This window comes from Parambassis ranga, chromosome 1 (genome assembly GCF_900634625.1).
Source record: "Parambassis ranga chromosome 1, fParRan2.1, whole genome shotgun sequence".
Lineage (NCBI taxonomy): Eukaryota > Metazoa > Chordata > Actinopteri > Ambassidae > Parambassis > Parambassis ranga.
In genome coordinates this window covers 7,479,017-7,506,527 of record NC_041022.1, presented here as the reverse complement: position 1 = coordinate 7,506,527, position 27,511 = coordinate 7,479,017, and the positions used below count along the sequence as shown (strand labels likewise).

The following is a 27,511-nucleotide window of genomic DNA, read 5'->3' as shown; positions in this document are numbered from 1 at the left end:
ATTCTTGAGAGAAATAAACAGGTTAAACAGTAAAAACAGAATTTAATTGAAACTTAACTTAATCATAATTCTGTCTTGTCCAATATCCCAGAAACCCACACTCCTCAAAGGAAGGGTCTGCGCTCCAGTGCCTTGCGCCCCAAAAAACCTGAACCTGCCAAGCAGACAGGGCCAGTGGTGATTGAGACCTGGGTGGCTGAGGAGGAGCTTGACCTCTGGGAGATCAGAGCCTTTTCAGAAAGGTCAGCGCAATCTGACATAACAGTTTATCAACGTGTCATACAAAGGAGACAGGCAGCATTCAATATCCACTACCTTAGTAGGTGTCTTCTTAAGAAGTGTTTTCTGTTTTATATTACAGGGTGGAGAAGGAGAAGGCTCAGGCAGCTGAGCAGGCTAAGGTGACTGTCATTTATTTCAGGAGACATATTGCTTAATTTTTTTGCAACAAAATTTAGCAGTGTTTATTTTTGATGCCCTTCTGTTATCATTTAGTATTCCCAGATTAACGTGTTGATTTATTTCCAATCCCAGAAACGTCTCGAGCAGAAACCAGGCTCTGTCACAGCCACTCCAGCAGGGACTCCTGTCACACCTGTTGCCACCCCCAAAGTCATTGTTGGTTCACTGTCAGGCCAAGGCACTCCCAACACCAAAGTGGTACTGTCCACCAAGATGGGCACCCCCGTCACATTCCAGCAGAACAAGAACTTCCAGCAGTCGTTTGCCACTTGGGTCAAGCAAGGTCAAAACACACAAGGTACTTTACCATTTAATCATTTGAAGCAGTACCGGTAAATAAATGAGCAGAGCATTACAGGCAAAAAATCATAAAAAGACATTAACAACAGATGCATTTGTAATTGTGTGTTCAGGATGTTTTATTAGTAGTGATATCGTTAAAATTACAGTAGTAACCTTATTTGTTTGTTTTTGCTTGGAGCAGGCACTGAGACCACTGTGGCCACATCTGGCGGGCACACTTTCCAGATTACAGGAACCACAGTTGGTGGAAAAGTTGTGACCACCAAGCTGCCGCTACCCGCTAACAGCAAGATCGTCACAGTCAATGTGCCAACTTCACAAGCAGGTATGGCTGGTTTTATTAAGTCACACCTCAGAGGTGGTAGATGGACATTTATGTAGTGAAGACATTTCTTCTTTCCTTCCATAACCTTTCAGGGATGAAACTGTGTTTGCTTTCATTTCTTCACCTCAGACCCACACCTGAGACATTTCAAATGTGTCATAGGAGGCAAATTAGATCCGCCTCATTAATTGGGTGCCATTAGAAACAATTTAGTATGCCAGCCATGCATGGCGCTCTAGAAGGACTGAGTCAGTTTACATTTGTTGTTAAATGTTTGCCTTTAGCAGGCCCAAATATTTTGACCTCTGCAAGTTAGGCGAGTAGACAAGATGATCTTTTACTTAAAATCTTACAACATAATGAAAACTACAAGGGATCCAGCTCAATTAGTTGTTGAAAGATTGACAGATGACCGATGTGTTATCAGCTTTATAAACAATTTTTGGTGAAATCTAGCAATTAGCTCATGTAAAGCCACAACTAACAGGGAGTTAGGGGATATAATCGTCAAGCTGAACTTCATATGTACTGGGTAATTTAATAAAGAGTAGCTGTGCTTTGCATGTTTATCTGGTTCCAGGTCCACCTTAAAAGGGGCTGCCTTTTTAGTAGCAGCCTTTTGCTCATTGTGTATTGTACAACTGTGACCGTCTGGTCTGCAGCAGCCCATTGTGGTGCCCACTGTGTTCCAACCACATGAGTCAGCAGCTCGGTTTGGTGTGCCACACTATGTCTGGTTGTGTCCCGTCGGCATGGTAATCTAATATGAAGCTGTTATTTTGGTTTTTAGGATGGCAGATTTGTGTAGTCTGAGGTTCTAAATCCAGCTTTTGGATTCAGAATTTTATCATGATATCAGAGCTTTTTTACCCTTTTTGGAAATGTCAATATTAACCCCGTGGATGAGTTGATGGTTTGTTTTCAGCCTCAGCGGGTCTGTCTGTGGTCCTGTCAAATTACTGGAGGAGAGGCTTGTGCAAAATCGTATCATGTGCAATTAATCGTCAGAAAAACTGTCACCGATTAATATTTGCCACTTATCGATTACGGCGATTAGTGCTCGTCATGATGACGCATTTTTGTGTGCGACGTACTCTCACCGTCATCCGCAAGCGCGCACGTGTGAGCCCACAATAACAATAATGGCGGAAGGCAGTGTTATTCAGTTAAATAATGCGGAGCAGCACGTTCCTAACATAAGTTCAACGTCTGTCATAATAATCCGGAGTACGAAGAAAGCGCAACGAGCCCACAACGCAGGCTACAGCTGTAGTATAGAGTGCCGCGCATGCGTACGCTACATGCATTAGGTGTGGAGCTTGGCGGGTTGGTTGTTGCCATAGTAACTGAATGTGAATCCAACTGGCGAAGCTACCTCCGGATCTTTATTTATGGACTCCACAGCAAAAAAGGAAAACATTACTACAGCGAAGTCTCCTCCAGCAGATACTGGAAAGAAATCCACTCAGCCGAGATGTCGCGACCAAACGAATCGCTGGAAGGACGTAACAGGTTGATTTGCACAGACATACATTTTTTTTAAGTTAAAATAATCACTGATGTGACTTTTCTAAACGTCTTTGTCCTGTTTAATTTTAATGTTGATATGCTGCACTCCTTTGTGACTTAAAGATAAGAACATTTGAAGAACAAAGTTACTAAATGTTTGCTTCATTATTATTTTGAAGCAGTTTGCATTGTGTGCATTGTGCATCTGTTATCAGTTAGTTAACTTTACTGATGATTTGTCAGTATCAGAACAATGTGGCGATTTAGAGTCAAAAACATGTAAACAATAGTCATCAATTAATCGTCAAATTAATCGTTATCGGCTAAATGCCACAATTAATAGTGATTCATTTTTTTGCCAATATCGCCCAACCCCTACTGGAGGATAGAGTTTCTTCAGCACTCAGCAGAGGTGGTGCTGTTGTGTTGACACGCTTCATTAAAACTGTTGACAGCTCTCGTGTTGGTCATATTCAGTGTTCCCAAAAATCTGTTTACTACTTTATAAAAACTCTATTTCTGCTGTATACACTTGGTCTATTTTTTAATCTGAAAATATCAATATTAGGACATTAATTTGCATCAGTGAGCTCAAAACATGTCAAGAAATGACAGAAAAGAAAAACACTGCATGTATGCAATATGTAAACGGAACACTGAAAAGAAAGGAACTGAAAAAAACTGAAAAATAAACTGAAAAGCTTATTGTTGAAAACAACAAAATACTAAGTAGACCACTACAAAATTACTTAAATAAAATGCTGAACACCAGATGAGGAGAATAATATTCAGCAACGATACAAAGAATGTGATTTTTCTTACTTTTTGAAGTTACCATGAAGGAGAAACTAAGTTCAGGTGGAGTGTAACCATTTAATGGACATGTGTATTTATCCAGCATGACTGTTGGGTGCCCTGTTTGCGTTGGAATGCCTTAAGGAAGTTAGGCAGGAAAACAAGTTTACCCTGAGGTCTGCTTCCCAGACAGGTAGCTCTCTATAGCAAGATTCCATTTTTCTTTTTTCCCCTCCGTCTTTTTGAATAAATGTGTGCCTCTCCACTCACTGGAGTCCCAACTGCTCGACCTTTCCAAACAACCAGTCCATAGAAAAGTGTGTTTGATGTGTGTGACCAGAGCAGCAACTCCCCGGTCTTACGACCGGGCTTAACGTCCCTGTTTGAAGAGGGAAACCCTTGATGTATAGGTTTACCTGCTCGGTTGCGGTTGAGTAACCGCAGCAAAAAGGCAGCAGAGGGGAGAGGGGGAGGGCCACACTCTCAGGGATTCCATTTCTGCCATCAGCTTCACGTGAGCTCATGAAGGCAGAGAGCCTTGAGGACAAATATGAAATGCTCTCTTTGTCAGATTAAAGTTAAAGGAGTAGGATGCAAATTCATGCATAATTTATGAGGGGGGAATTGAGGTATGTTGGGGGAAACCCAACTAAGCTTTCAGTGAGCCTTTGAAGATGTTGTTTACCTGCTCGACTAATATTTACAAGTGCTGTGATCAAAAGCTGGGCCTTCAGCAAAGAGGGACAAATAATGTATTGAGCTGTGTTAATGCAGGACTTCTGTGCAGCTGCTCACTTGTAGCATGCAAACATGTAAGCAGTGCTTCACATCAGTAATTGTATTAGGGATGTTTGAGCATTTAAATGCTGCTACCTGCCAAGGGTCTTTAAAAATTTGTGACACTGAAAAGCAGGTATTTAACCAATATATGTGATTGATGTTGGTGTCTTTCTGATTCCCTCTGCAGGTGTGGTTCAGCAGAAAGTGTTGGGTATCATCCCATCCAGCACAGCAAGCGGTGCACAAACTTACACTCCATTCCAGCCCAGGTCTGCCACACTCAACATCAGGCCCAATACACCAGGCTCCCAACAGCAGGTAGACTCAGCCTTTTTTCTTTCGTATTCACTGGTTTATTGCCTTTTACTGATGTCTGATACTCTACACAGTTCTATACTATAACATTCAGAAGGCATTTTGTATGTAAGTATGCTTTGAACCCAACATGGATCTCTAAAAATTGTAATTATCTGTGTGGAAATATCTCCCAGGTTCTGGCAAGTGGTGGTCAGATTCGTCCTGGAATGACGGTGATCCGTACCCCAATCCAGCAGACAGGAGCAATGGGAAAGGCAATACTCCGCACTCCCCTTGTGATTCAGCAAGGTAAAGGGCGGCTAACCCTCAAAAAATAAATGTGTGTTAGCCGTGTATTTGGAAAGTAAAAACTGATTCTCTTCCAGGTCAGGGTGGACAGCAAGTAGTGGCCCAGATCACACGTGGCCAGGCAGTTTCTACTGCAATATCTGCTACCAGCCCTGTTGCTTCGGCCGCTGGGCAGGGAGTGGCCAGCTCCAACACAGCGGGACAGACAGCAGGTCAAACACCACCCAGCGCCCCACGGGCACAAGGACAAGGCCAGCTGAAACTCACCGTGGCACAGCTGGCTCAGCTAGCACAGGTTTGTGAGAGGAAACATTCGGGAACTCATCTGAAATCTCTAAAGTAGTAACATGTAGCTGTCTCACAGTAACATATTTAAGCAATTTCCCCCTGGGATTAATAAAGTATTTCTGATTCTGGTTTAGGTACCTCAGTAACGTAACACTTACGTATTTTGGAGCAAAGCAATTACTGGAAAACATTTGGATTCACTACTTGATCCCTGTTTCTCCGTTATCTCAGAGATTACTGATCACATGCTTTTTATGGTTTCATCAATCCTCTCAGAAGTTTGCTTAATGGGCTTTTAAACCCTAGAGCCAGCAGGGTAAGAGTGCACCGTCATGAAAATGTCACAGACCACATAACTGATCCAGGGTCTCTGGAGTTTCTGATCCTGCTAGATAATGCGATAAAATTATATCCATTACATTTTGTTGCCTTTTTTTATGTGATCTGGCCTCTGAAGGCCTCTTGTTACATTTTTGTGATGACCTTCTGTTGATCATCTCTTAACCACTCAGTCCAACTCAGCTCAGGTTCTCTAACACGATGAGGGGGGACACGGACAAAGATCTGTCCTTCCAAGTTAGTGGAAGAGTGGTAAGAGTGTCTCCTGTAGTATTCTGAGGACACATAATGAAACAATCTAAAGAGTTCATATTTGTTTGTATTCCCCAGGGTCTTTGATAACACAGAGAATGCACACAGATCACTCTGAATGTAGCTTTGAAGGTTCCAGAACAGTGCTTCAGTAGAAAACAGAAGATGCATCATCCTCATCTTGCTGACACAAAGAGACTCCTTTCACAGTTTGGTCTGAATCTAATAAAATATAATGAGTTTATAGTAGACCGCGATATGCAATCAAATTTTCTCTTTTTTACTTAGTTTGGACTACATAATGTAATTCACAACCACATCCTAATCTGAAATCTAACAAGGCCAGGTGCCCTGCTTCAGGCTTTTGAATGAAAAATGACTTGGATGACAGAATCTTCATCACCACTTCTGATTTTGTCTCCCACAGAAGCAGCAGGCAGTGTCTGGTGTCGACCGACAGGCTGGAGTTGGTGGTACTCAGCAGGCTCTGACGGTGATGGTCCAGGGTCAGGGCCAGACCGCCGGCCAGCTGCAGGTCATACCTCACGGCGTCACCGTCATACCAGGTCCTGGCCAGCAGCTCATGCAGGCAGCACTTCCAAATGGGCAGGTGCAGCGTTTCCTCTTCACCCCCTTGGCTTCAGCTGCCACACCCACATCAAGCACAGGTATGACGAAGGTCAAGAATGAACCACCAGAGAGTACCAAGACATTAGGCCTACAGTAAAAAGTTGTTGAAAGTTGAGCTTGCTTTCAAAGTTGTGCACTTTCTGCCCTTTTCATTCCAGCCACCACAGTTCCCAGTCAGCCCAACTCCACCTCCACTAAAACCCCTGCCCAGCCAGCACAGCAAGCCGCAGCCCCCGTCCAGGCAGGGGCAACCCCAACGGCCACTACCGGCACCCCTGCATCTGTGACCCCTCAGGGCCAGTTGCCTCCTCAGACTCAGGCCCACATGCCCATTCAGTCCCCAACATCACTGCAGGTTAAAACACAGGCAGGAACCACCCAGCTGCAGCTCCAGCAGACGCCCCAGCTCATCAGTATGTCAGGACCGCAGCAGCAGGTACAGGTATGATAGCAGGGATTCACAGTATGTTTCCTATAAATGTGTAAATACAATTGCATTCTTTACGTTGAATTTTCTGCATCATGGCTGCAGGTCTTGGCCCAGCTGCAGGCCCAGCAGGCTGGAGGTGGTCTGCCACAGCACATTAAACTACAGCTTCCCATCCAGATACAACAAAGTGGGACCACCTCAGCTCAGGGAGGACAGGTATCACATCCTCAGTTTAACATATATTTCTCATAGTTCTGATCTTTGTAAATTAGAAATCTTCTGGAATTTATACTGCTATCTAATAGCATGATTTGGGGAATAAAATATTAAATACACTTTTTGCTGGCACATGTCGTCTTGCCACTGCCACCACACATTATTTACATCAACCTTTTTAGAAACTTTTTCATAGTTTGCTTATTGGAAAATACACAAATCCATTAAAAAATTGATTTTGCTCTTTGCACAGATTGGAAACGTGGTTACCATCCAAGCAGCGTCTGTCCAGGAGCAGCTGCAGAGGATCCAGCAGCTCAGAGAGCAGCAGCAGCAAAAGAAGAGACAAGCTGCAGAGGCAAAGAGAGAGCTAGCGCTCAGTGCAGCTAGCCAGAGCGACATCATTCAGAAACAGGTGTGTATGTGCGCTGGAAGCCACTCCAGTCAGATCCAAAACTCTGCCTTCCAGCCATCAGTACATAAACAGTCACTGTCTTCCAACCCTCCACGGAGACAGAGTTTATTTTTACAGCTTTGTTTATTGAGCTTCATACTGCCAATCCTACTGTGTATGTGTGCTTTTAGCTGACTGTGTGTTTGACATTCTGGTCTGATATAATAATAATAATACACTTCTTTAAAACACTGTTGTGATTAAAATGAATGAATTCTCTCTGTTCTGTGTCACATGTTTCAGGTGGTCATGAAACAAAATGCTGCCATCGAGCACTTGAAGCAGAAGAAGACCATGACGCCTGCAGAGAGAGAGGAGAATCAGAGGTTTGTGTCCATGACTTCTCTTTGTGCTTGTGTGAAGGGTTGTGCTTTGTCATCATGTGTTTGAAGCATAGCAATAACGCCCATGTGTCCTTATTCTTACCACTTAAATTGTCACTTAAACAGTCCTCACCTCTCTCTGTTTAACCTTTGTCTAACGCCATGTTGGGAGATCTGACACAGCATGGGAACCGTTGGGTGTGTAAGATAAGATAAGATAAGATAAGATAAAACTTTATTAATCCCGAAGGAAATTCTTGTGCCAGAGGTATTAAGTTACATTAAATGCAGTTAAGTACAGAGTATAAGTGTCACTATAATCCAAAAAGAGTACAGTACACGGTATGAGCACAATATATGATACATGGATACAATATGGAGATGTAAGGTGCTAAGTAAACATAATATAGGAATGACAGTGATGCCTGACATGATTATCTAGCGCTTCTCCCTACAGAAAGGGGAGGAGTTATACAGTCTGATGGCCACTGGCAGGAAGGACCTCCTGTGGCGTTCTGTGCTGCTCCTCGGTAGTCTCAGTCTACCGCTGAATGTGCTCCTGTAGGACAGCAGTGTGTCGTGCAGGGGGTGAGACGTGTTGTTACGAATACTGAGGAGTTTCCTCAGTATCCTCCTCTCCGTCACCTCCACCACAGACTCCAGCTCCACTCCCAGCACCGAGCCAGCCACCAACAGCTGCGTATCCTCAGTGTATCCCAACGACCAGACACAGAGGAACAAATCCAATAATAAATTAAACCCTTTCTACAATAAAAACACAAAAAATTCTTCACTGATTTGTAGCAAATTCAGATGAGCACTAAACATTGTATTCCAGCATCATTTTTTAAACATATTTTCAGTATTTTTTTCTTAAAAACAAAACAAATACTAGTAGAATGTTTTATAAGGCTTTTCTCCTTCCTTCCTTATGTTATATTGTGTAGATAGATTCCACTCTGACCTGCAGTTGACCCTGACAACCATGTGTTTATGTCCACAGACAGTGTGTCAACACTGTACCCATTCACACAGACCTGAAATACCAAACCCAGACTGCCGTGACTTCACTGCAGCAGCATCGTCTGTTGTCTGTCTTTCCTTATTTTTTTTTCCATTTCTTCATGTCATCCTGTCTTTCCTTCAAAACAGGATTCTGTTTGTAATAACACACTTTAACAGCAAATTGGACATTATTGTGTATCGTGTTTTATTAGCGTCTTCCACTTTCATGCTACGTTTGCAGTGTGCTCTGGCCGGGCTCTGACCTCAGTAGCCATTGGATGTGTGTGTGTGTTGTTCACACAAATGTGCACAGAACGAGGCAACAACTTTCAATCTTAGTTGTGAATGTTCACAAACACAAGTGAACATACTGGGAACGCAGAGCCATAAATTAGATGGATTCAGTGTCGTAGACTAGAATGTGATTTTTATTGGAGTGTCTCCCAAATTTACTTTTCTGCTTTGTTTTCTGCTTTAATACTGAGTTTTGATTGGCAGAAATGTAAAGCACACCGCAGTAAACATGTCCATACATTACTATCTTCCAGTTATTTATATATATATCTGTAGAATACCCAAGGGGCTGATATTGAGAGGAATGCTCTCATTGTTCATTTACATGTGGAAAGTTAAGATTTTTGATGTTCTGAAGTATTCAACAGCCTCGCAGGTACTTTATGAAACATAGAAGCATTGTTTGGATTAGTACTCCACTCTGGCGCACTGGTGTGTCACAGGGATACATTTCTTCCTCTGTGACTTCAACTGTACTGACTTTCTGAAGCCTAGCTTCAGATATGTGATAATCCTTTCCCTCCCAGCCCTTTTATCCTCCTCTTCTCTCTCAGCAGGGGTATTATGTGAATTTAAAGTCTTAAAAATACCCGGAATGACCCTCAGCTTTTTTTCTTTACAGGCCCATGTTGGATTCTGTTGGGATATTTTCTGAGCCGTACATTTTCCTGCTTTACTTGTATATTAATGCAATATGGGCTCATGTAGGTTTAGTAAATATAACTCTCTCTGTCCTCTTCTGTCTGTCTGTTCAGGATGATTGTATGCAACCAGGTGATGAAGTTCATTCTAGACCGAATAGACAAAGATGAACGGCAGGCAGCCAAAAGGAGGAAGAAGGAAGAGGTGGTGGAGGCAAAGAGGAGGTTGGCCAATGCTAGTAAGCTGTCCTCACTTCTATTCCGCCACAAAGAGAGCCTCAAGATGGAGATTCTTAAGAAGAGGGCTCTTCTTGACAAGGAGCTGCAGCTAGAGGCCCAGGTAGGGTAGGGTGTGTGGGGATATGTATGAGATAAGATTGCACAAATCTTTATACACTGGACAATGACCCTAATTTCTCCTGACGCTATGTTCATCAGGAGGAGCTGAAGAAGGACCTGCTGCGGATGCGGAAGGAGAAGGAGCGGGAAAGAGCTGCTGCCCAGCAGGCAGCCCAGGCTGCCGCAGCGGCTGCTGCCACCGCTGCAGCCCACGACCAGCGACAACAAAATCTGGCTCACACCCATGGCATCACGTCTCAACACCAACTTACCACAACCGTCACCTCCACACACAAGAGGAAACAGGAAGAGGAGAAGGAGATGGCAATGTCAGCCAAGTCCAAGAAGAAGAAAATGATCTCAACAAGCACAAAGGAGAGCAAGAAGGACATAAAGCTCTACTGCATCTGCAAGACACCCTACGACGAGACCAAGTACGAAAATGTTTTCAGACTACATGTTGAACATAACTCCCGCTTTTATATGTCAAAGCCAAACATGGCTGATATCAGTTCCATAAGCCTGCGCAAACTAAACTTTTTCCAGCATTGATCATATGTTTTTTGGACACAAATGACATAAATGTGATACAAAAGTACCACAACACATCTGTGCTCTTGGTTTCTCTAAAGGTTCTACATTGGCTGTGACCTGTGCACCAACTGGTATCACGGTGACTGTGTCGGCATCACAGAGAAGGAGGCCAAGAAAATGGACGACTACATCTGTGTGGAGTGTAAAAGGGGCCAGGAGAGCAGCACAGAGGAGCTGTATTGCATCTGTCAGACACCATACGACGAGTCGCAGTAAGGAGCATTTTCTCTCTCACAATCCTTTTCTTGATACAAGCTCTAAGATTTTACACTCAACAAAAATATAAACGCAACACTTTTGTTTTTGCTCCCATGTTTCATGAGATGGACTTGAAGATCTAAACTTCATTCCAGATACACAATATTACCATTCCTCTCAAACATTGTTCACAAATCTGTCTAAATGTGTGATAGTGAGCACTTCTGCTTTGCTGAGATAATCCATCCCACCTCACAGGTGTGCCACATCAAGATGCTGATCTGACATCATGATTAGTGCACAGGTGTACCTCAAACTGCCCACAATAAAAGGCCGCCCTGAAATGTGCAGTTTTGTCTCACAGCAAAATGCCACAGATGCCACAAGCATTGAGGGAGCGTGCAATTGGCATGCTGACAGCAGGAATGTCAACCAGATCTGTTGCTCGTGCATTGAATGTTCATTTCTCCACCATAAGCCGTCTCCAAAGGCGTTTCAGAGAATATGGCAGTACATCCAACCGGCCTCACAACCGCAGACCACGAGTAACCACACCAGCCCAGGACCTCCACATCCAGCAGGTTCACCTCCGAGATCGTCTGAGACCAGCCACTCAGACAGCTGCTGAAACAATTGGTTTGCATAACCAAACAATTTCTGCACAAACTGTCAGAAACCGTCTCAGGGAAGCTCAACTGCATGCTCGTCGTCCTCATCGGGGTCTTAACCTGACTCCAGATCGTCGCCGTAACAGACTTCAGTGGGCAAATGCTCACATTCGATGGCGTCTAGCACGTTGGAGAGGTGTTCTCTTCACGGATGAATCTCGGTTTACATTGTTCAGGGCAGATGGCAGACAGCGTGTGTGGCGTCGTGTGGGTGAGCGCTTTGCTGATGTCAATGTTGTGGATCGAGTGGCCCATGGTGGTGGTGGGGTCATGGTATGGGCAGGCATCTGTTATGGACGAAGAACACAGGTGCATTTTATTGATGGCATTTTGAATGCACAGAGATACCGTGATGAGATCCTGAGGCCCATTGTTGTGCCATACATCCATGAACATCACCTCATGTTTCAGCAAGATAATGCACGGCCCCATGTTGCAAGGATCTGTACACAATTCTTGGAAGCTGAAAATGTCCCAGTTCTTGCATGGCCAGCATACTCACCGGACATGTCACCCATTGAACATGTTTGGGATGTGCTTGACCGGCGTATACGACAGCGTGCACCAGTTCCCACTAATATCCAGCAACTTCGCACAGCCATTGAAGAGGAGTGGACCAACATTCCACAGGCCACAATAGACAATCTGATAAACTCTATGCGAAGAAGATGTGTTGCACTGCATGAGGCAAATGGTGGTCACACCAGATACTGACTGGTTCTGAGTCCCCAGACCGCCAATAAAGCAGAAACAAAATGCACATTTCAGGGTGGCCTTTTATTGTGGGCAGTTTGAGGTACACCTGTGCACTAATCATGATGTCAGATCAGCATCTTGATGTGGCACACCTGTGAGGTGGGATGGATTATCTCAGCAAAGCAGAAGTGCTCACTATCACACATTTAGACAGATTTGTGAACAATGTTTGAGAGGAATGGTAATATTGTGTATCTGGAATGAAGTTTAGATCTTCAAGTCCATCTCATGAAACATGGGAGCAAAAACAAAAGTGTTGCGTTTATATTTTTGTTGAATGTAATAAGGAGAACGAGTTTGTTTCAGTTACCTTCATTAATACCCTTTAATTTTACATACATTTGAGTGTGAATTTGAGAAGGAATTGTGGCTCCTATTTAAACACACAAAGTTGTGCCTTCACTGGAAATGGCAATGAAAATGGACTAATCAAGTTGCCAAACCTTAAGTCTACTAAATGACCCAAAAAACGTACTGATGGCTTCTGTCTATTATTATAGTCTTAGCCGCCTAAGAGCACACTTCCAATCAGAGCTGTGTCAACTGGCTCATGCAATGCATTCTACCAGCTCACCTGTTACACAGCAGTTGTGGATATCTTCCCTGCTGGCACATTAAGGGTGCAGCACACGCAGTCAACTTTGTGGTTCTAAATGACAATTTTGTTGCTTTTATCTCTCCAGGTTTTACATCGGCTGTGATCGATGTCAGAACTGGTACCACGGTCGCTGTGTAGGGATCCTACAAAGCGAGGCGAACCACATAGATGAGTATGTGTGTCCGCAGTGTCAGTCGACTGAGGACGCCATGACAGTCTTTACGCCGCTTACTGACAAAGACTACGAAGGTTTGCGAAGGATCCTGCGTTCCTTACAGGTAAACAGGAAGTTGGAACACACCTTATCACAGCGACAGCACACACTGTGATGGTGGTAATTTCTTGCTGGTTAAGGTTCATTTTGCACTTAGTTTACTCCACTACATATTTTTACTCTTCACTAGATTACTGCACATGTTCACGTGCAGCAGTAGCTGAGAAAGCAGCAGTGTTGTCAGCGATAGGCCAAACACTAACACAGCTCCTTCTGGCCCCACTAAAGTGTAAGAGCAGCAAACAAAAGTCCTCTGTGTCCATCTTTATCTGATGGGTTGGGCTCTTCTACTTGGACAGCTGCCTGGCCTCAGCATTTTTTTTCTAGCTTCCCTTTCTTCTCTTTTTCTCTCTTCTCCTCCTCTGTCCAGTGGTCTGTGTATGTGAGCAAAAAAAAAGAAAGCTAGAGAGAACATCTGTGTTGATCCACCTGCTTTCAATGTGATTTTCATGGTGCTGTTTGTTTTCCTTCATTGGTTTTAGCTTTCTCAAGTGTCTTGTCCGTTGTCTCCTCCCTCTTCTGCAGGCGCATAAAATGGCATGGCCGTTCCTGGAGCCAGTGGATACGAATGATGCCCCAGACTACTACAGGGTTATTAAGGAACCAATGGGTGAGTAGAGGACAGGGGTTGTAGTGAATGTGCATCAATAAAGCTTATACGGTAACTAAACAGCATAACTGCCGCTATCTCTAGTCACAATCAAATGAGCCTTTTTTTCAAATTAAAAGAGGTTTTTCTTAAATGAAAAATTTCAACCTTCTCTTAATGCACTGTGCAGCCTCGTTGTAGATAAAAATGTAAAGAAAATGACACTTGAGTCAGCAGATAACAAAGATTGAGTTTTCTCAGACTGGGACTGGGAGATAAAATTGCCTCGGTAGTGCTGTTTTTATTTCATAATTACCTTGGAAGTAACACCCAGGCTGTATATCTATAACATTAAATCACAGCTGCCAGGAGGCCAACAGGGAGGAAGCCCTCCAACTCAGATCAAACCGGCCATGTAAATGGGGACTTGCGTCAACAGGGCCTTTTTGAACTTCCATACAAACAAACCGTTAATGAGCTGGTCCGGGTCTGCCGGGCTCCCCGTGGAAAGCGACGAGTCCCACACTTAGCTCCTGTTGGCTGGGCCCTGGAAACTCTCGTCCTCCCCTCTCCCTTCAGCCCGCAAGAAAAAGACCTTGTTGGTTTAAAAAAAAAGAGCATTTGGCTGGTGGAGCTGCTGCCGTTGGTAGTTTTTTGAAGGTTTTTGAGATGAAATCTAATGACAGAGAAGAAGGAGGTCTTTGATATGACCACGAGGTTTGTTAGCCCCTGGCCAGCTGGGTGGGGGTTAAAGAGGTTAAGAGTCGGATATGTTTGTGTAAAATGCAGCCCTGGGGATGCCGTGCAGAGCAAACCACCGGCAGCAGCAGATTATATGATGTTATGTGTTGCCAGTGAAGCGTCCTAGCTAACATTTTTGATTTAACCAAGTTAGTTACACTGAAAGCTCCTTTTCAGGGGACGAAGCACTGATACTCATTGGAGTTTCACAAATGCCATTATATTTAGTGTGGAAACATTTAATGATCCTCTCCTTAGGAATGACACATTCACATTTCACTAACTGATCCGGAGGGCTGAAGAGATCGAGGTCAGCTCTGGCACAGGGTTTGGATTTTTGCTGTCACATATAAAGTGATGTACTGTGCTAACACCGGAAACATTTTAATGTCTTGTCAAGAACACACCGCATAAGCTGCAATTACTTTGAAGCAGGCACGCCGATTAGAAAACCCAGAAACGTATCTGCTGCTTCCCTAATGTGACATCTTTGTTTGGTAAAAAAACAAAAACTACACGTTTATGCATTTCAAATCTTCCTTTCTTTAGACCTTTCCACCATGGAGGAGAGGTTACAGAAACGCAAGTACATCAAGCTGACGGAGTTCGTAGCAGACATGACCAAAATCTTTGACAACTGCCGCTACTACAACCCCAGCGACTCGCCCTTCTACCAGTGTGCCGAGGTTCTGGAGACCTTCTTTGTCCAGAAGCTCAAAGGCTTTAAAGCCAGCAGGTAAGATGATGGTAGAGATGATGATGATGTAAATGAGGATAAGAAAGACAAAGTTGCAGCTTTGAAGGAAGGAGACATTTTAACACAGAGAGATCCAACCAAGTCATTAGCAGCTGCAGCTGTGGTGCTGTGTAGCTGACCCTGTCCTCTGACCTCCCTGGAGGATCTGTAGAAACAGACTTTTTCACGTGAGAGCAGTAAAATTACATTTCTCACAGAAACACACTGACGTATTTGAGGTATTGAAGTGATTCATGGTTTGGTATCTGTGCAGTTCTCATTCGCACTCTTCCTCCATCTGGAATTTCATTTTTCACACATTTAAGCTTCGGTCAGCTGATGTTTCTATCAGCGTAACCGCTTCAGCTTCCACTGTAATGACGGCCACTTTCTGCTATTATTTGTTGTATTATTTGTTGAGAAAATCCAAAATTAGTAACGCTTTTACAGTCATATTTGGACTTCCAACTTTTATATATAAATCAGATTAGTTCATTTCATGAAATGGGTTTTCTCAGGTTAACATAAAAAGCTGTTGGCCGCTCAGCTCACAGACCCAAACAGATGCTTACCTTTAATATGTGTGAGTCCACAGCAGCCTACAGACATGGAGTCCATGAATTGGCATTATCTCCACTGTCTGCTTGTGCTTGGTTGTACCTTGACTTCTCCTTATTGTGCCGCCTGCGTCATTGCTTTGGATGGATGCACTACTACTACAAGATGTTAGAATCAGGTGGATGTATATGTTATACACTGATCAACCACGTTATTAAAACCATTGACAGGTGAACTGTTGCTGAACGTGATGTGTTTAAGGCACACCTTTCGTGTTGAAAACTGCAGTTCGTCTCACAGCTTGAAGGCTTAGAGTTAATAATAATTGTGATGTTTCAGGTGCCATCTCTCATGTGGTCATGCAGCTCAGCAGCTCATGTTTAACATCTCTTCTCAGCATTTGGGGGGTTTAGTTCACCTTGATAATAATGTGAGGAAATCTGTAGTACTTTGGCAAAGGGCAAAATTGTGACTCCAAAAAAGCAGGTCTTACACAGTGTTTTGTTACTAAAAAGGATCCATGGAAGGATAACTGGAGTCAAACGTAAGAAGCAAAGGCTGGTGGGAGGTCTCGATTTGCACAAATTGCTGAAAATGTTCACACTCACCCTGACAGAAACATTTTAGATCACATATGGCAGAAGTTTTTAATGGACATGAGACCATAGTGCAACAGTGAGACTTCTAATATGGAAAACCAGAAGGAGTTGTAATGCTCTGGTTGACACTTGCAGCAGACCTCATCTCACCTCTTCGTTAGGCAGATGGTTTTAATGTAAGATCTCAACCTTCTGATGTTGAGTCTCGTGGTTTGCATCCAGCTCTTTGTGCTCGAAACATACTTCACCCGCATGAATTGACGCCATCCGTTCGCTCTCTCTCTCTCTCTCTCTCTCTTTTGCAGATTGTGATGTCAAACTCCTGGGTGCCGGGGTCACTCTTAAAAACACAGAAAAAAACATAATTTGCTATCTTGGATGTTGCTGTTTTTACTTGTTTAAAACAGCTTTAAAAAATAAAAAACTTTGTAAGAAAGTGCATATATTAAAACACACATTAGGTGTGATTTTTCTTTTTTTTTTTAAAAAAGCAAAAAAAAAGTTTCTACTGTCTAAAAAATGGCAGCCATGTTGGTAGCACAAAGCATCAAGGGAAACATGTATTTTCATACACAAATTGCAAGGACATTTTGTTTATATAGCAAATATGAAGTTTTGCGAAGCTTGTAAAACCTTCAGCTCCACACGTAACTTATGTTTTAATTTCATAGGACTGTTGTTTGTTGTATGGGTCAGAACATGCTGCAGCAGAACATTTTACCTCATTTCATAGCTGAGAGTTTTTAAAAAAAACAAGTAAGCATGCAACATTTATTAGTTTCTTTTTATTGGCTGTACTCATGTATATTACTTTCTGTTCATATCTTTCCATGAAGGACTATTATTATGTTCTAAAGGAAATAATGGTAGAGCCTAGTAGAGAAGAATTTAGTTTAGCTCTTATTCTAAATAAGGTGAGCGTGGCAGTCTCCAGTTTTTAATAAATACACAAGATTGCCGGGCCGACATCTCACCCACCCACACATTTCACCAACATGGCTGCTCAGTTTTTGTCAAAAGTGTCTGACCCACTGGCATCCAATACATGTTTTTTTTTTTTTTTGTATTGTTTGTTTTTCTTTTGTAATTTTCCCTCCGTAGTCATATTTTGTCATATTGTAAAGCTTTTAATAAAACAGAAAACAACAAGTAGTTTTCCAACTGTTGTCTTCCTCCTCTCTTTGCCTGTCTCTGTAGGTCACATAACAACAAGCTTCAGTCAGCAGCCTCTTAGCTCCCTCCTAAAGAAAAAACAAAAACAAAAACCAGGTGTCAAAAAGACAAGCCTTTCCTCTGAATGATAAAGAGCCGTGGTCTGAGTCGGGCTGCAGCTGAACCTCTGTGAAGAAGGAGCTAGCCACCCTCCAACACGTCCCCTACTAAACGGGAAAGAAGTGAACCACACTCTTCCTCTGAAAGTGTCAGTGGGATTAAATGACAGAGGACTCCCACCTGCAGGCCAGAGGCAGGGCAGACTGTCCGGCAGCCTCTCACATCCCAACCAGCCAGATGGAGATGGGGTGGGGGGGGGGGACGCGAGCTGGGAGAAGACTTTGGCTGGTTGGATGTTCAGTGGTGGTCTAAACTCATGGCAGCATCAGCGGCAGCAGACTCTTATAGTTCATTCTGTAGCTGATCTCTGTTTTTGTGTCAGCCTCCTGTTCTTCCTCCTCAGAGGTCATATTTTCATAATACAAACGTCACATTGTTACATTTCATTGAAATCTAAGCATGTGGAACATGCGGGCTTCACACCCATGCACAGCAGCATGTTGTTCTCAGAGCTGCAGTTTGTGAGCGCTGAAGGAGCAGCAGGAAGCTAAAACCCCACTGAAACCTGTTAGCATTACAGGTCCACATTAGTCAGCCACATACATGAGCAGCGCCACCTTTTATTTTTCACAACTCCACTGGACCCAATTAATTTGACCACATTATTTTGCCCTTCGTGAAGAAATCCCATTAAAACAAATGCACTTGATGCCACAATGAATTTAACTATATATTCTCCACTACTGTAACCTCATGGTCCAAGCCAGACTTAATGGGAAAACTCACTTCATTTTGTCTGAGGCATTTACTGTAATTTTGGAATGACACAGTAAGAAAAATGTTTTCTAATCGGGTAAATACAATTATGAGGAAAATAGTAAAAAGAAGTTTATATAAATTCAGGCTTTTTGCAGAATTCAGAGATTTAAATTTAAATTAAAGACTTTTTAAAACTCAGAATACAGACAAAAGGACATCTTTAAATTCGGACCTTAATAAAACTAATAGAAAAAGTCAGGGTTCATAGGAAGGTGGGATTAGGATTTTATTTACAAAGATGTGACTCATTCTGAGTCATAAAACCTAAATTCTTCCCAAACTCAGAATTAATGGAAATTCTGATTTCTGTAAATGAAGATTTCTCCCTTAAAAATACACTTTAACTGTATTAAAATGCTTTTTGATAGACCCTCATTTTCTTCTGAAACGGAAAATATCTATGTGAAACCTCACGGCCTCTGTTAGTCTCCCTGCCTCCTTATCTCTCAGCCGCTTCTTCCAGCATATTTCATTGAAGATGACAGGTTGGCTCACATACGTCTCTCAGCTCGCCCTCAAAGCATGGTTAAGTAATTAGATAATGGACTTTTCCCCACTCAGCATCAACTCAGTTATGTTGCGGTCTGCGGCTGCATGTCTGGGAGTAAACTTTAAGTTTGGAACTTGGGGAGACTTTGTACCGTTGGGTTTGTATAGAAACATTTATAGCTGCATTTTTAGCATATCTGGGAGCATTTTTGTAATTTGTGATCTTCAGTTTTTGTAGGAGGGGGAATAGATACAACATGATGTCTTTAAGCGTAGAACTGGGTGGGCATTTCAGTCTTTACATGTTTGTTTGTGTCAGCGGAGTTGAGAGATGATGGAGCTTCTGTCTTCTTTGTCTTTCATTAAAAAAAAAAGTCCATCACTTTGTAATCTGATGATGATGATGTGCTTTCTCCACTGTTTGTAATCTCTATTGTAAATGATGCTGTCCAAATATGTAGAATGGAAAATTTTTTTAGAGCAGTAGAAACTTTTATTTTTCACTATTTGAACCAGCAACTAAGCCCGTCTGTATATTTTAATGGTCTATTTTTTTCTCTTCAATTGAAGTGAACTCTACATTTAGGCGAAATTGCCCTTTATATTAAAAGTGCTGCATATTGTGAGCATAAAGGTTTTGAACGGGGAGGGTAGAGTGACACAGTAACTCTTGTACAGAGTTTTTTTTCTTTATTTTGTAAGAAACCAACCAGTTCAGCATAACTTCTATATTGACATTGCATTTCTTGTATTATTTATTCATGTCAAAGAAAAAGTTCTCAGTTTTTTGAGTAAAGTTGAAGAAACGTTAACTGCAGATTTGAAAACAAATAAAAAAAAAGTACTCTATGTTTTTAACAGATTCTGGCAACTGAAGAGATTCTTTTGTACTTGATAGGACATTTCATCCTAGATAATAAAGTAATGTTTTTGACACCAGTTTTTAAACCGGGTTTCTCTGTCATTGCTTCATTTGACCAGATTGAGTTAAGTGTTGTGCACACAGGTTTGTGTAAATGTGTATAAAATATAATGTTTTCTGCTATTTCAGGTGGAAGTAGTACAAAAAGATCACATCGTATGAAAACATTAAAAAATACATACTCATGCTGGCAGCTATGGTCATTCAGTGTTTGATTTTCATCCTCATTTAATCAGGTTTGACTGGACTCTGATGTATTCGTTTACTTCAAAGGGAAAGTATTGATAACTGTGAATAAATAATCCGAATTTATAACACTAATTATAAATTAATAGAGAAATGTTGGTATTGTTTCGGGAATAACACAGATTACCTTCTCCCACTAAACCTTTAAATTTATATAAAAAGCTTCACAAACTACACAAAGTGCGACCTCACATTGGTGAGGTTTACTGGTTTATCATAAAGAGGAAGTGATGATGATGATGAATTATTCATACCTGTTTAAAAAAGTTCTGTTTTTTGAGTAATGTTAAAGAAACGTTGACTGCAGATTTGAAAAAAGTTAATAATAAAACTAGAAAAGGGCATTTCCTGAAGAAAATGCAAGTTTGATTGCTGCAGCTGAAGCATTGCTTCGAATGCTGATGTGAAGGATTTCTCTGAATTGCTGGAGAATCAGAGCAATTCAGAGCTTTGTATGCCTCTGTGTATGCCTCTGTGTGTCAGCCTGTCACCATGGTAACAGCAGAGGTGACCTCAAAAACCACTCCAACCTGGCGTGTGGAAATGATTTGGAATTAGAAAAATTCTGAATACAAGTTTGATAGAGCAGCATCTAATGAGTGTTTTAAGACTAAAATGGAGTCTGTAGCTTGAAATTTGTAGGAGGAGATACATTTGGCAGATGACCCCCGTTGAAGGGCTCTCCCATAGACACCCATGTTAAAAATGACAAATGACAAAAATTATAATTAAAAAAAAAAAACAAAAAACTTGAAGTTGACCTGGAATGTCCTCTGTGAGATGAACATTTTGATAGTTGAAAGGCTGAAATCAGTTAACGTATGCTGAAGATACACTCTGCCAAATATCATCTCTGGCTAGAAGTAGTGGCTCCAAGTCTCATCCATGGTTATAAATTGCTGGGAAGTCTCGAGTGGGAGGATTGGTTCTTGTTCCAATTTTCAATTTACAGACACCACAAAAGATTTAGTCACTCAAAGTGATGATGATGATGCAGAAGAGTCAGACTGAATGTAGGGAGAGTGAGCCGTGAACTTATCAATCAGAAAGTGTCTGACAGCGAATTGTTGCAGGCCCCCAGGCTGTAAACAGCCATATCAAGCTCCACCTCCACCTGTCAGTTATCTTCAGGTCACGACCCTACAGGATCACCAACACGACAAACCCTCCCACCTCCAGCTTTGATCCTTCACTCTACTCTCACACCCTGCTCTCCCTCCTACCTCCTTCTCTTCTCTTCAACTCCCCACTTAAGCCACTAAATAGATCCAGACACTCCGCACGGACGCTGAGAAGCACCACAGATGACCACAAGCCCAGAGTCGTTTTTTGGGGGACTATCACACAGGAAGCAACTCGCAGATATTCCCACCTACCCCTCCTCTCCCTCCTTTACATCCTCTGTCATGAGGAATGTCCTCCTGCTGCGATAGCGGCCACAAATGTGGAGCAGGCTCCTGTTTCCTGCCCGCATGCATCTGTTCCCTCCAGCGCTGATCTCAGATAGAGGCTTCATCGAGCCTGGGAACTGACCTGAGCTGACAGACATGCACAGAGAGGGAGGGAGAGAGAGAAAGAGAGAGAGAGGGGAGGCTCAGCCCTGCCCTGCCTCCATGTCCAAGTTCCCCAAGTCTCTCCGCCTGAAGTCCAGGCCGAGACCTTGGCTGTTAGACTCTAATTAGAGCGTCTTACTTTGGGGGGGACTCCTTCTCATGAAGCCAGCAGTGTTGGTTCAGAGCTTAAAGAATAAATTCCTCACCGGGCCGTAGAGTACAAAACAAATACACATTTTTATTGAGTTCATGTTTAGTAAAGCAACGTAAGTGTTCAGTGCAAATCTTTTCCCTTTTTGTAAGAAGCATGAGCTCAGGGTTGTGCTACAATCAAGCCGGGGATTTGTGATTAAATAAGAAGCTCTCCCGTTAGAAAAGACAGTGTCATTTTACAAAACCTTCTTCATCCCGACTCCACCTTCCTCCATCCCTCTGGAACAAGAAACCAAAAGAAGGGCCCAAAACCAAGCTGTGACGGAGGCATGAGTCATGAGTCCAGGTGTGTGGAGGATCACATTTCATTGATTATAAATTTATGGCTTAGTCCCAACTAAACCCACACCTCATCCTCACTCACAGCACCTCCTCCTCCCTGATCCCACCTCCCTCCCTTTGTACTGTCCCAGGCAGACATTTCATTGTGGACACATAATTAAAGTTCAAAAAAATAAGCCGCTCTCATGACAAAGTTTTCTTTCTCCTCACATGTCCTCCTCCTCCTCCTCCTCCTCCTCCTCCTCTGGGGCTTGTTGCTGCTCTGTCAGGCCCTTCATTCCCTCCCTTTAATAACGTATTTCCTGCTTAGTTATAACAGACTGTGTATCCACTGCTCAGTGCAACACAACATTTTGCATTCATATTTCTTTACAAACATTACTGAGCAAACAGAGAATGGCATCCACAGCTACCAACATCCTTTCATTCATAAAAGTATTCGATAGGGAGCTGGAATATTGCAAGGATTAAATCTCTAAATTAAGAATCAGATTTTGAAGTTGAAGGTGCAAATTTCCCTTTAAAAATGAGGTCATAAATACTTGTACGAATGGGACACAATGTTTTGGGAACATCATCATAAAAACAATGAATTTTCATATTGTTCCTGTATTTCTTTGGTGAAGGTTGTAGCATTTTAAGGCAAATGAGAAATCTGCCTTCACTCCAATTTACTAGGATTAAACAGCATTCTGCTTGTAGTGCTCGAGGATACACTTTAAATAAGGATGGATGGGCCTTCTGTGATGTCATCATATTTGACCTTTGTCATAAAATGAGTAAAGACCAAAGTCCAAGTGGTCTTATAATATATAAAAGAATTCTATACAAATTCACTTCCAATAAGGGGCGTTTATAGAAACAAAACTGTTTTTGTATCAGTTTGTTTATTTACACAATAAAGTTGGACGTGTTTAAGTCTAGGAGGATTGACTCAATGTCTGAGCCAGCCTCAAGTGGCCATTTGTGGAAGTGCAATTTTCTTTGTTACTGTAGTTTGGCCCTAATTTCTCAGGCTGGAGGTTTTTATTTCAACAATTGATATGAATCTTAAAGCTTGCACGCTGCCATGTGTGGAGGGATACTGAGGTGTAGTCATAGGTCATGATGTCTTCTATTTTAATTAGACACAAGGCACATGGTGAATCTCACCAAAACTCAGCAGCTCTCACCAAAGAATCTAGGCCACAGAAAATATAAGAATGTTTGTTTAGGGGGTAAATATGTGACACCATAGCAGTCCATATGAAAGTTAATCCATCTTCTGTCTTCTGTCTTTCACAACACTGAGAGGTTAGTTGAACTCAGTATCTGTCAGCTGCAATGTCTCTTCCCCTGCACCAGGGGGCGACAGTCTCATCTCCGCTTCACCTACACCTGGAGCGGGTGGCCTCCAGAGCTTTCTGGTGTCTCCGTTTGTTGAACCTCTTGACGTAGTTGTTGCTCCGCAGGAGGCCGTCCCCGGGCTTCAGCTTACCACCCAGCAGGTTTAGGAGGTCACTGGGAAGATGGCGCCTCCGGTGGTAGATCTGACCCATTACGATGTATCTGGTTCCTTGGGAATAAAACAGAAGGAGCGTTGAAGTATGAAACAGGAATTCCCACATTCCACAAAGGGAGACTTTGGTGTAAACTAGTCATAGAGCTCTTTATTTAAGGGTCTCCAAGATTCCTGTAGAGTATTAATTATCGAGCACATCCTGAAAGGTATAATCCTATTCTCAAATTTGAACAGCTAAAAGAAATTAATAGGCTATAAAACAACAAAGAAACATGACTGAAAGTGCACACAGTGATTATTATCCAGGCTTCTCCGACAGCAACACTCACCAAGTTTAATGTCAGGGCAGGGCTTGCTGCACTTATAAGTGTCCAAGACCAGAAGGCGAACTTTGAAGAAGAAGCTGTCTGGGGTCACGTACAGGCGGCTCATTTTGTAGAAGCCGTCGCTGCTGACCATCAGAGTGATGAGTCGGATGCCTTTACGCAGCACGTCGATGTCGTGCACAATCCCATTGACGGCTGTTCAGGACAACAACACGCTAAGTTTAGCTTAGCATGAACAAACATTACACAGAAAGAGACAGGAAGTGCGTGTGTGATGTCATCTTCTAAGTGATCTACATTGGTGACTGTGGACATTAAATGCATGTATAGTAAATATTAAGCTCTTAATGGCAGCCTGGAATATTGAAAGCAGTCACTGATTTGTTCATATGCGCCTTTCAGTAAAACTAGGTCACCAAAGCAGACACATGTGGTTCAGTTTTTGGCTTCCTAAACCCTTTTTCTGCATTTACATACCGAACTCACTGTAGCAGTAATACTCTCTCTCCTCCTTCTCCTTCCTGCACTCGCTCAGGCAGAAGGCGTCGTGCGTGAAGTCGGACTCTGCGGAGGAGAGAACACACAGGACCCTGAGGTGACGATGGTCCTCAGTGGTGTACTTTTTCAACCTCTTTGCATTGGTGTAAATTATAAACTCCCACAGGAGTACACACAAAGGGACACGCTGACAGCCAGATTCAAGAGAAGTGGTTATAATTAGAGAGCAGAGGATGTTAATTATCTACCGGGAGGACAGGCTAAGATCATCTCTGCAGAAACTTGAGCTTTTGTTCAGAATACAATGACATATGATTTTAAAAAGTTTGGCAGTGTTGTTGTTTTTATAACTAATGCCGGCAATAATGCATTTGGTTTGGTAACTATTAGTCATTGTGAAGCAGTAACCACAGATTATTAGTGGTAATAAATACTGTGATGTGAAGCATCAAAGACGTTCCCAGCTGGGAGTGACTTTCACTGATCCTTATGTAAGATATGTGGACAGCTCTGCAATAATAACAAGCAAGTCAGATTTCAGGGTCAGGAGAGAAGGAGTCCTCCCATACCTCGCCTCAGGATGTCGAACTGGTACAGCAGGCTGGAAGACCTCCGGTTGAAGAGGAGCGGAGCTCTGCTGTTGTTCCTGGGAGATGCACCGATGCCAGACTGGTAGAGGCTGGACTTTCCTGGCCGGTTCTCCTCTGGGTCCAGCCTGCGGTTGATGGGGTCTTTGCGTGGGGAAGCAGCCGCTTGCTGCGGCTGAGTCTGCAGCTGAGTGTGGGGTGGTGGTGGTGGAGCCCTGGGTCTGGAGTTGGGGTGTCCCTCGGGCTCAGCCTGTTGAGGTGGACTGCTGCTGGACTGGCTGTCCTGTTGGTTGGGTTTCTGCACCGTGCGGTTGGCAGCTGCACCCACTGTCAGCGTGGTTTTAGGAAGCAGACCCACTGCCTCTCCTCTGATTTTCTCACTGTTGTGGTCCAGCAAACGTTCACCCTTGGGGGTCTTTTTGCTCTTATTATGGGGGTTGTGGTGGCGAGGGATGGGGGCCAGGTCAGTGTGTTTGGTCCACATAACGGGGGGCAAAGGATGGAGGTTAAACTTGGACTCGCTGTTCTTACTGCTTTTCTCCAGGAGCTCGTTGATGGGCAGGGATGGCTCCTTGACCGCTCTGCTGCTCTGGTTGCTCGGAGCTGGATCCACTAAGCTGTTTAGGTCTTTTTCTATTAGGCTGTACAGCTCTGTGGCGGAAACAAAACAAACTTCAATTATAACAACCTCACTGACAAAGAATGTGTTAATTTAGTTTACACAAGACCTTCATTTGATTTACATATTTGGTTTACCTTAATGAATAAAGTATGAAAAAATATTTAAGTACCGTAGTTCTTTTCTAATTTTAAGATTTTCAGTAACTTTTATCACATGTTACTATTATTAAAAAGAACAAGTATATTGAATAGTATATAACATTTAGCATCTATGCATGCAAGACAAAAATAATCTAAATACGGTACTTAATATAATACATTAATACTTAACTAGTTATTCCCTCTTACCATTAACCACATGCTCCTCTGTGTTGTAAAGCGGAAGGACTACAATCAGAAGGATCAGAGTAATCCCTGCCATCCTGGATGCTCCGTGTGGACAGGCTCAGAGATCTGCTGCAGGGCTGGGCTTCCTGGGACTTTTATAGCGCTGCTCAGGAAGGAGATGGATGGAGTGGAAAAGGGAGGTGTTGTTGGAGGTAGTGGGACGTCTTAAAAACAGAAATAAACACCCGGACACGGCACTCCTTTCATTCATATTTCTTACTGTTGTTGACAAGTTAATGGCAGAAAATGTGGCGGTGCGTGGTATCTGTTGTTAAAAGCTAAAAGAAGAACGTTGTAATTCCAGGTTTCTGTTGTGTGGATGGTTATTTTCTTTGTTGTTGTTTTTGTCGCATTTTTAAAGGTTAATAACAAATATAAAACACGCTAATTAGCAAATAAGCACTAATGACTTCCTTCTTGCTTGTATTAATAAACGTAAGTCTTTACTGCCCTCTGGCGTACACAGAGAGGAACTGCAACGTCGATCAAACTTCCGGTAAATCCTTTCAAAATAAATGACGTAAACAATAACTGTGTGGTCTCAATCATTGTGAGATACAACTTCTTTTTTATTTTATTGAGAGGGATTTTGGTTCTATTTTATTAAGGCTAATATGATAAATTAAAAAAAAGATTACTTGTTATTATTTGTTATAGTGGCATTGCTTTAAAGATAAATATAGTTTATTTTGACCTAAATGTACATTACTTTGTATTTTACCTTATTTGTATATTTCTAACCTGTTTTTTGAGTATACATGGAGATCTGGAATGCAAGCAATTTCCCTCTGGGAAGTATTTCTGATTTTGAACAGCATGCCTGTTATTTTTATTCCACATACTGAGACATGCCGATTCCATTCACTGATTGCAAAGTAACTATTCACAGTTCTTGCCTGTACTACTGGATCATTCACACATACAGTAAATAGTAAAACATGATGATATGTGAAAGAAAATATTTATTTATATTGTGCTGCAGTTACTCTTTACTATGAGATCAGTATTAACATCATTAGACACTGGAGACAATGGATGTGTTTTTTTTTTTTTTAAAAAAAGGATTCTAAAAGTAGTGAAATATATTTTGTTTCGATTATCATTGAACTGAAACTTAAAATTAAAAACGTCAAAACATTAATGACACTGTTATATAACAGTAGTACAATACATTGTGCAAAAGACTGGAGGTCTTTTATTAATATTTTATTCCTGCTTTCACGTTTGTTCGCATGGATTGGAAGTAAAACAACAGTGAAGACAAGTGTGAAACCAAACATGCAGCTTATTTTCCATTCAGTCGGTACTGATGTAGATGAAGCTCATTGGGATGGAGCTCATCTACATCAGTGCACCGAAGCATCTATAAACCCTCAAAAGGAAGCTAAATGCGACCCAGATGGGACTCGAACCCACAATCCCCAGCTCCGGAGGCTGATGCCTTATCCATTAGGCCACTGGGTCATTACGTCGCCCATAAAGAAGAACAGCCT

The 27,511-nt window shown here is 42.4% G+C and overlaps 2 protein-coding genes and 1 non-coding gene across 6 annotated transcripts in view; 1 reads left to right on the top strand and 2 right to left on the bottom strand.

Annotated features, from left to right (window-relative positions):
- Nucleotides 1–17,575, top strand: part of LOC114443416 (nucleosome-remodeling factor subunit BPTF-like) — a 34,709-nt gene extending 17,134 nt beyond the window's left edge. For 2 of the 4 annotated variants that reach the window (XM_028417423.1, XM_028417415.1), the window contains exons 18-36: nt 92–242; nt 362–401; nt 535–760; nt 947–1,090; nt 4,362–4,492; nt 4,666–4,780; nt 4,858–5,075; nt 6,087–6,327; nt 6,448–6,731; nt 6,822–6,935; nt 7,189–7,350; nt 7,633–7,715; nt 9,767–9,992; nt 10,091–10,425; nt 10,624–10,797; nt 12,891–13,083; nt 13,605–13,689; nt 14,959–15,145; nt 17,500–17,575. In XM_028417423.1, the coding sequence (XP_028273224.1) occupies nt 92–242; nt 362–401; nt 535–760; nt 947–1,090; nt 4,362–4,492; nt 4,666–4,780; nt 4,858–5,075; nt 6,087–6,327; nt 6,448–6,731; nt 6,822–6,935; nt 7,189–7,350; nt 7,633–7,715; nt 9,767–9,992; nt 10,091–10,425; nt 10,624–10,797; nt 12,891–13,083; nt 13,605–13,689; nt 14,959–15,145; nt 17,500–17,536 (3,146 nt within the window). In that variant the 3' untranslated portion in view covers nt 17,537–17,575. Of the gene's footprint in view, nt 1–91; nt 243–361; nt 402–534; nt 761–946; nt 1,091–4,361; nt 4,493–4,665; nt 4,781–4,857; nt 5,076–6,086; nt 6,328–6,447; nt 6,732–6,821; nt 6,936–7,188; nt 7,351–7,632; nt 7,716–9,766; nt 9,993–10,090; nt 10,426–10,623; nt 10,798–12,890; nt 13,084–13,604; nt 13,690–14,958; nt 15,146–16,607; nt 17,439–17,499 lie in introns of those variants that run through there. The other 2 variants (XM_028417431.1, XM_028417440.1) reach the window with 2 other exon arrangements.
- Nucleotides 17,576–22,349: 4,774 nt separating this feature from the next.
- LOC114443500 (uncharacterized) lies at nt 22,350–26,130 on the bottom strand. The gene is made up of 5 exons (XM_028417592.1): nt 25,980–26,130; nt 24,993–25,661; nt 24,403–24,489; nt 23,929–24,120; nt 22,350–23,653 (listed from the first exon to the last, which is right to left on the bottom strand). Exons 1-5 carry the CDS (start codon nt 26,050–26,052, stop codon nt 23,466–23,468), a joined length of 1,209 nt encoding a protein of 402 aa, XP_028273393.1. The 5' UTR covers nt 26,053–26,130; the 3' UTR covers nt 22,350–23,465.
- A 1,279-nt stretch (nt 26,131–27,409) lies between these two features.
- Nucleotides 27,410–27,482, bottom strand: trnar-ccg (transfer RNA arginine (anticodon CCG)). The gene has a single exon. It is a non-coding gene; the product is annotated as a tRNA-Arg (tRNA).
- Between the last annotated feature and the right edge of the window lie 29 nt (nt 27,483–27,511).

Coding starts and splice junctions, on each gene's coding strand:
- LOC114443500 (XM_028417592.1), bottom strand. CDS start 26,052: ATGGCAGGGATTACTCTGATCCTTCTGATTGTAGTCCTTCCGCTTTAC. Junction 25,662..25,979: donor AGAGGAGCATGTGGTTAATG/GTAAGAGGGAAT, acceptor TTTCCGCCACAG/AGCTGTACAGCCTAATAGAA. Junction 24,490..24,992: donor GTTCGACATCCTGAGGCGAG/GTATGGGAGGAC, acceptor TCTCCTCCGCAG/AGTCCGACTTCACGCACGAC.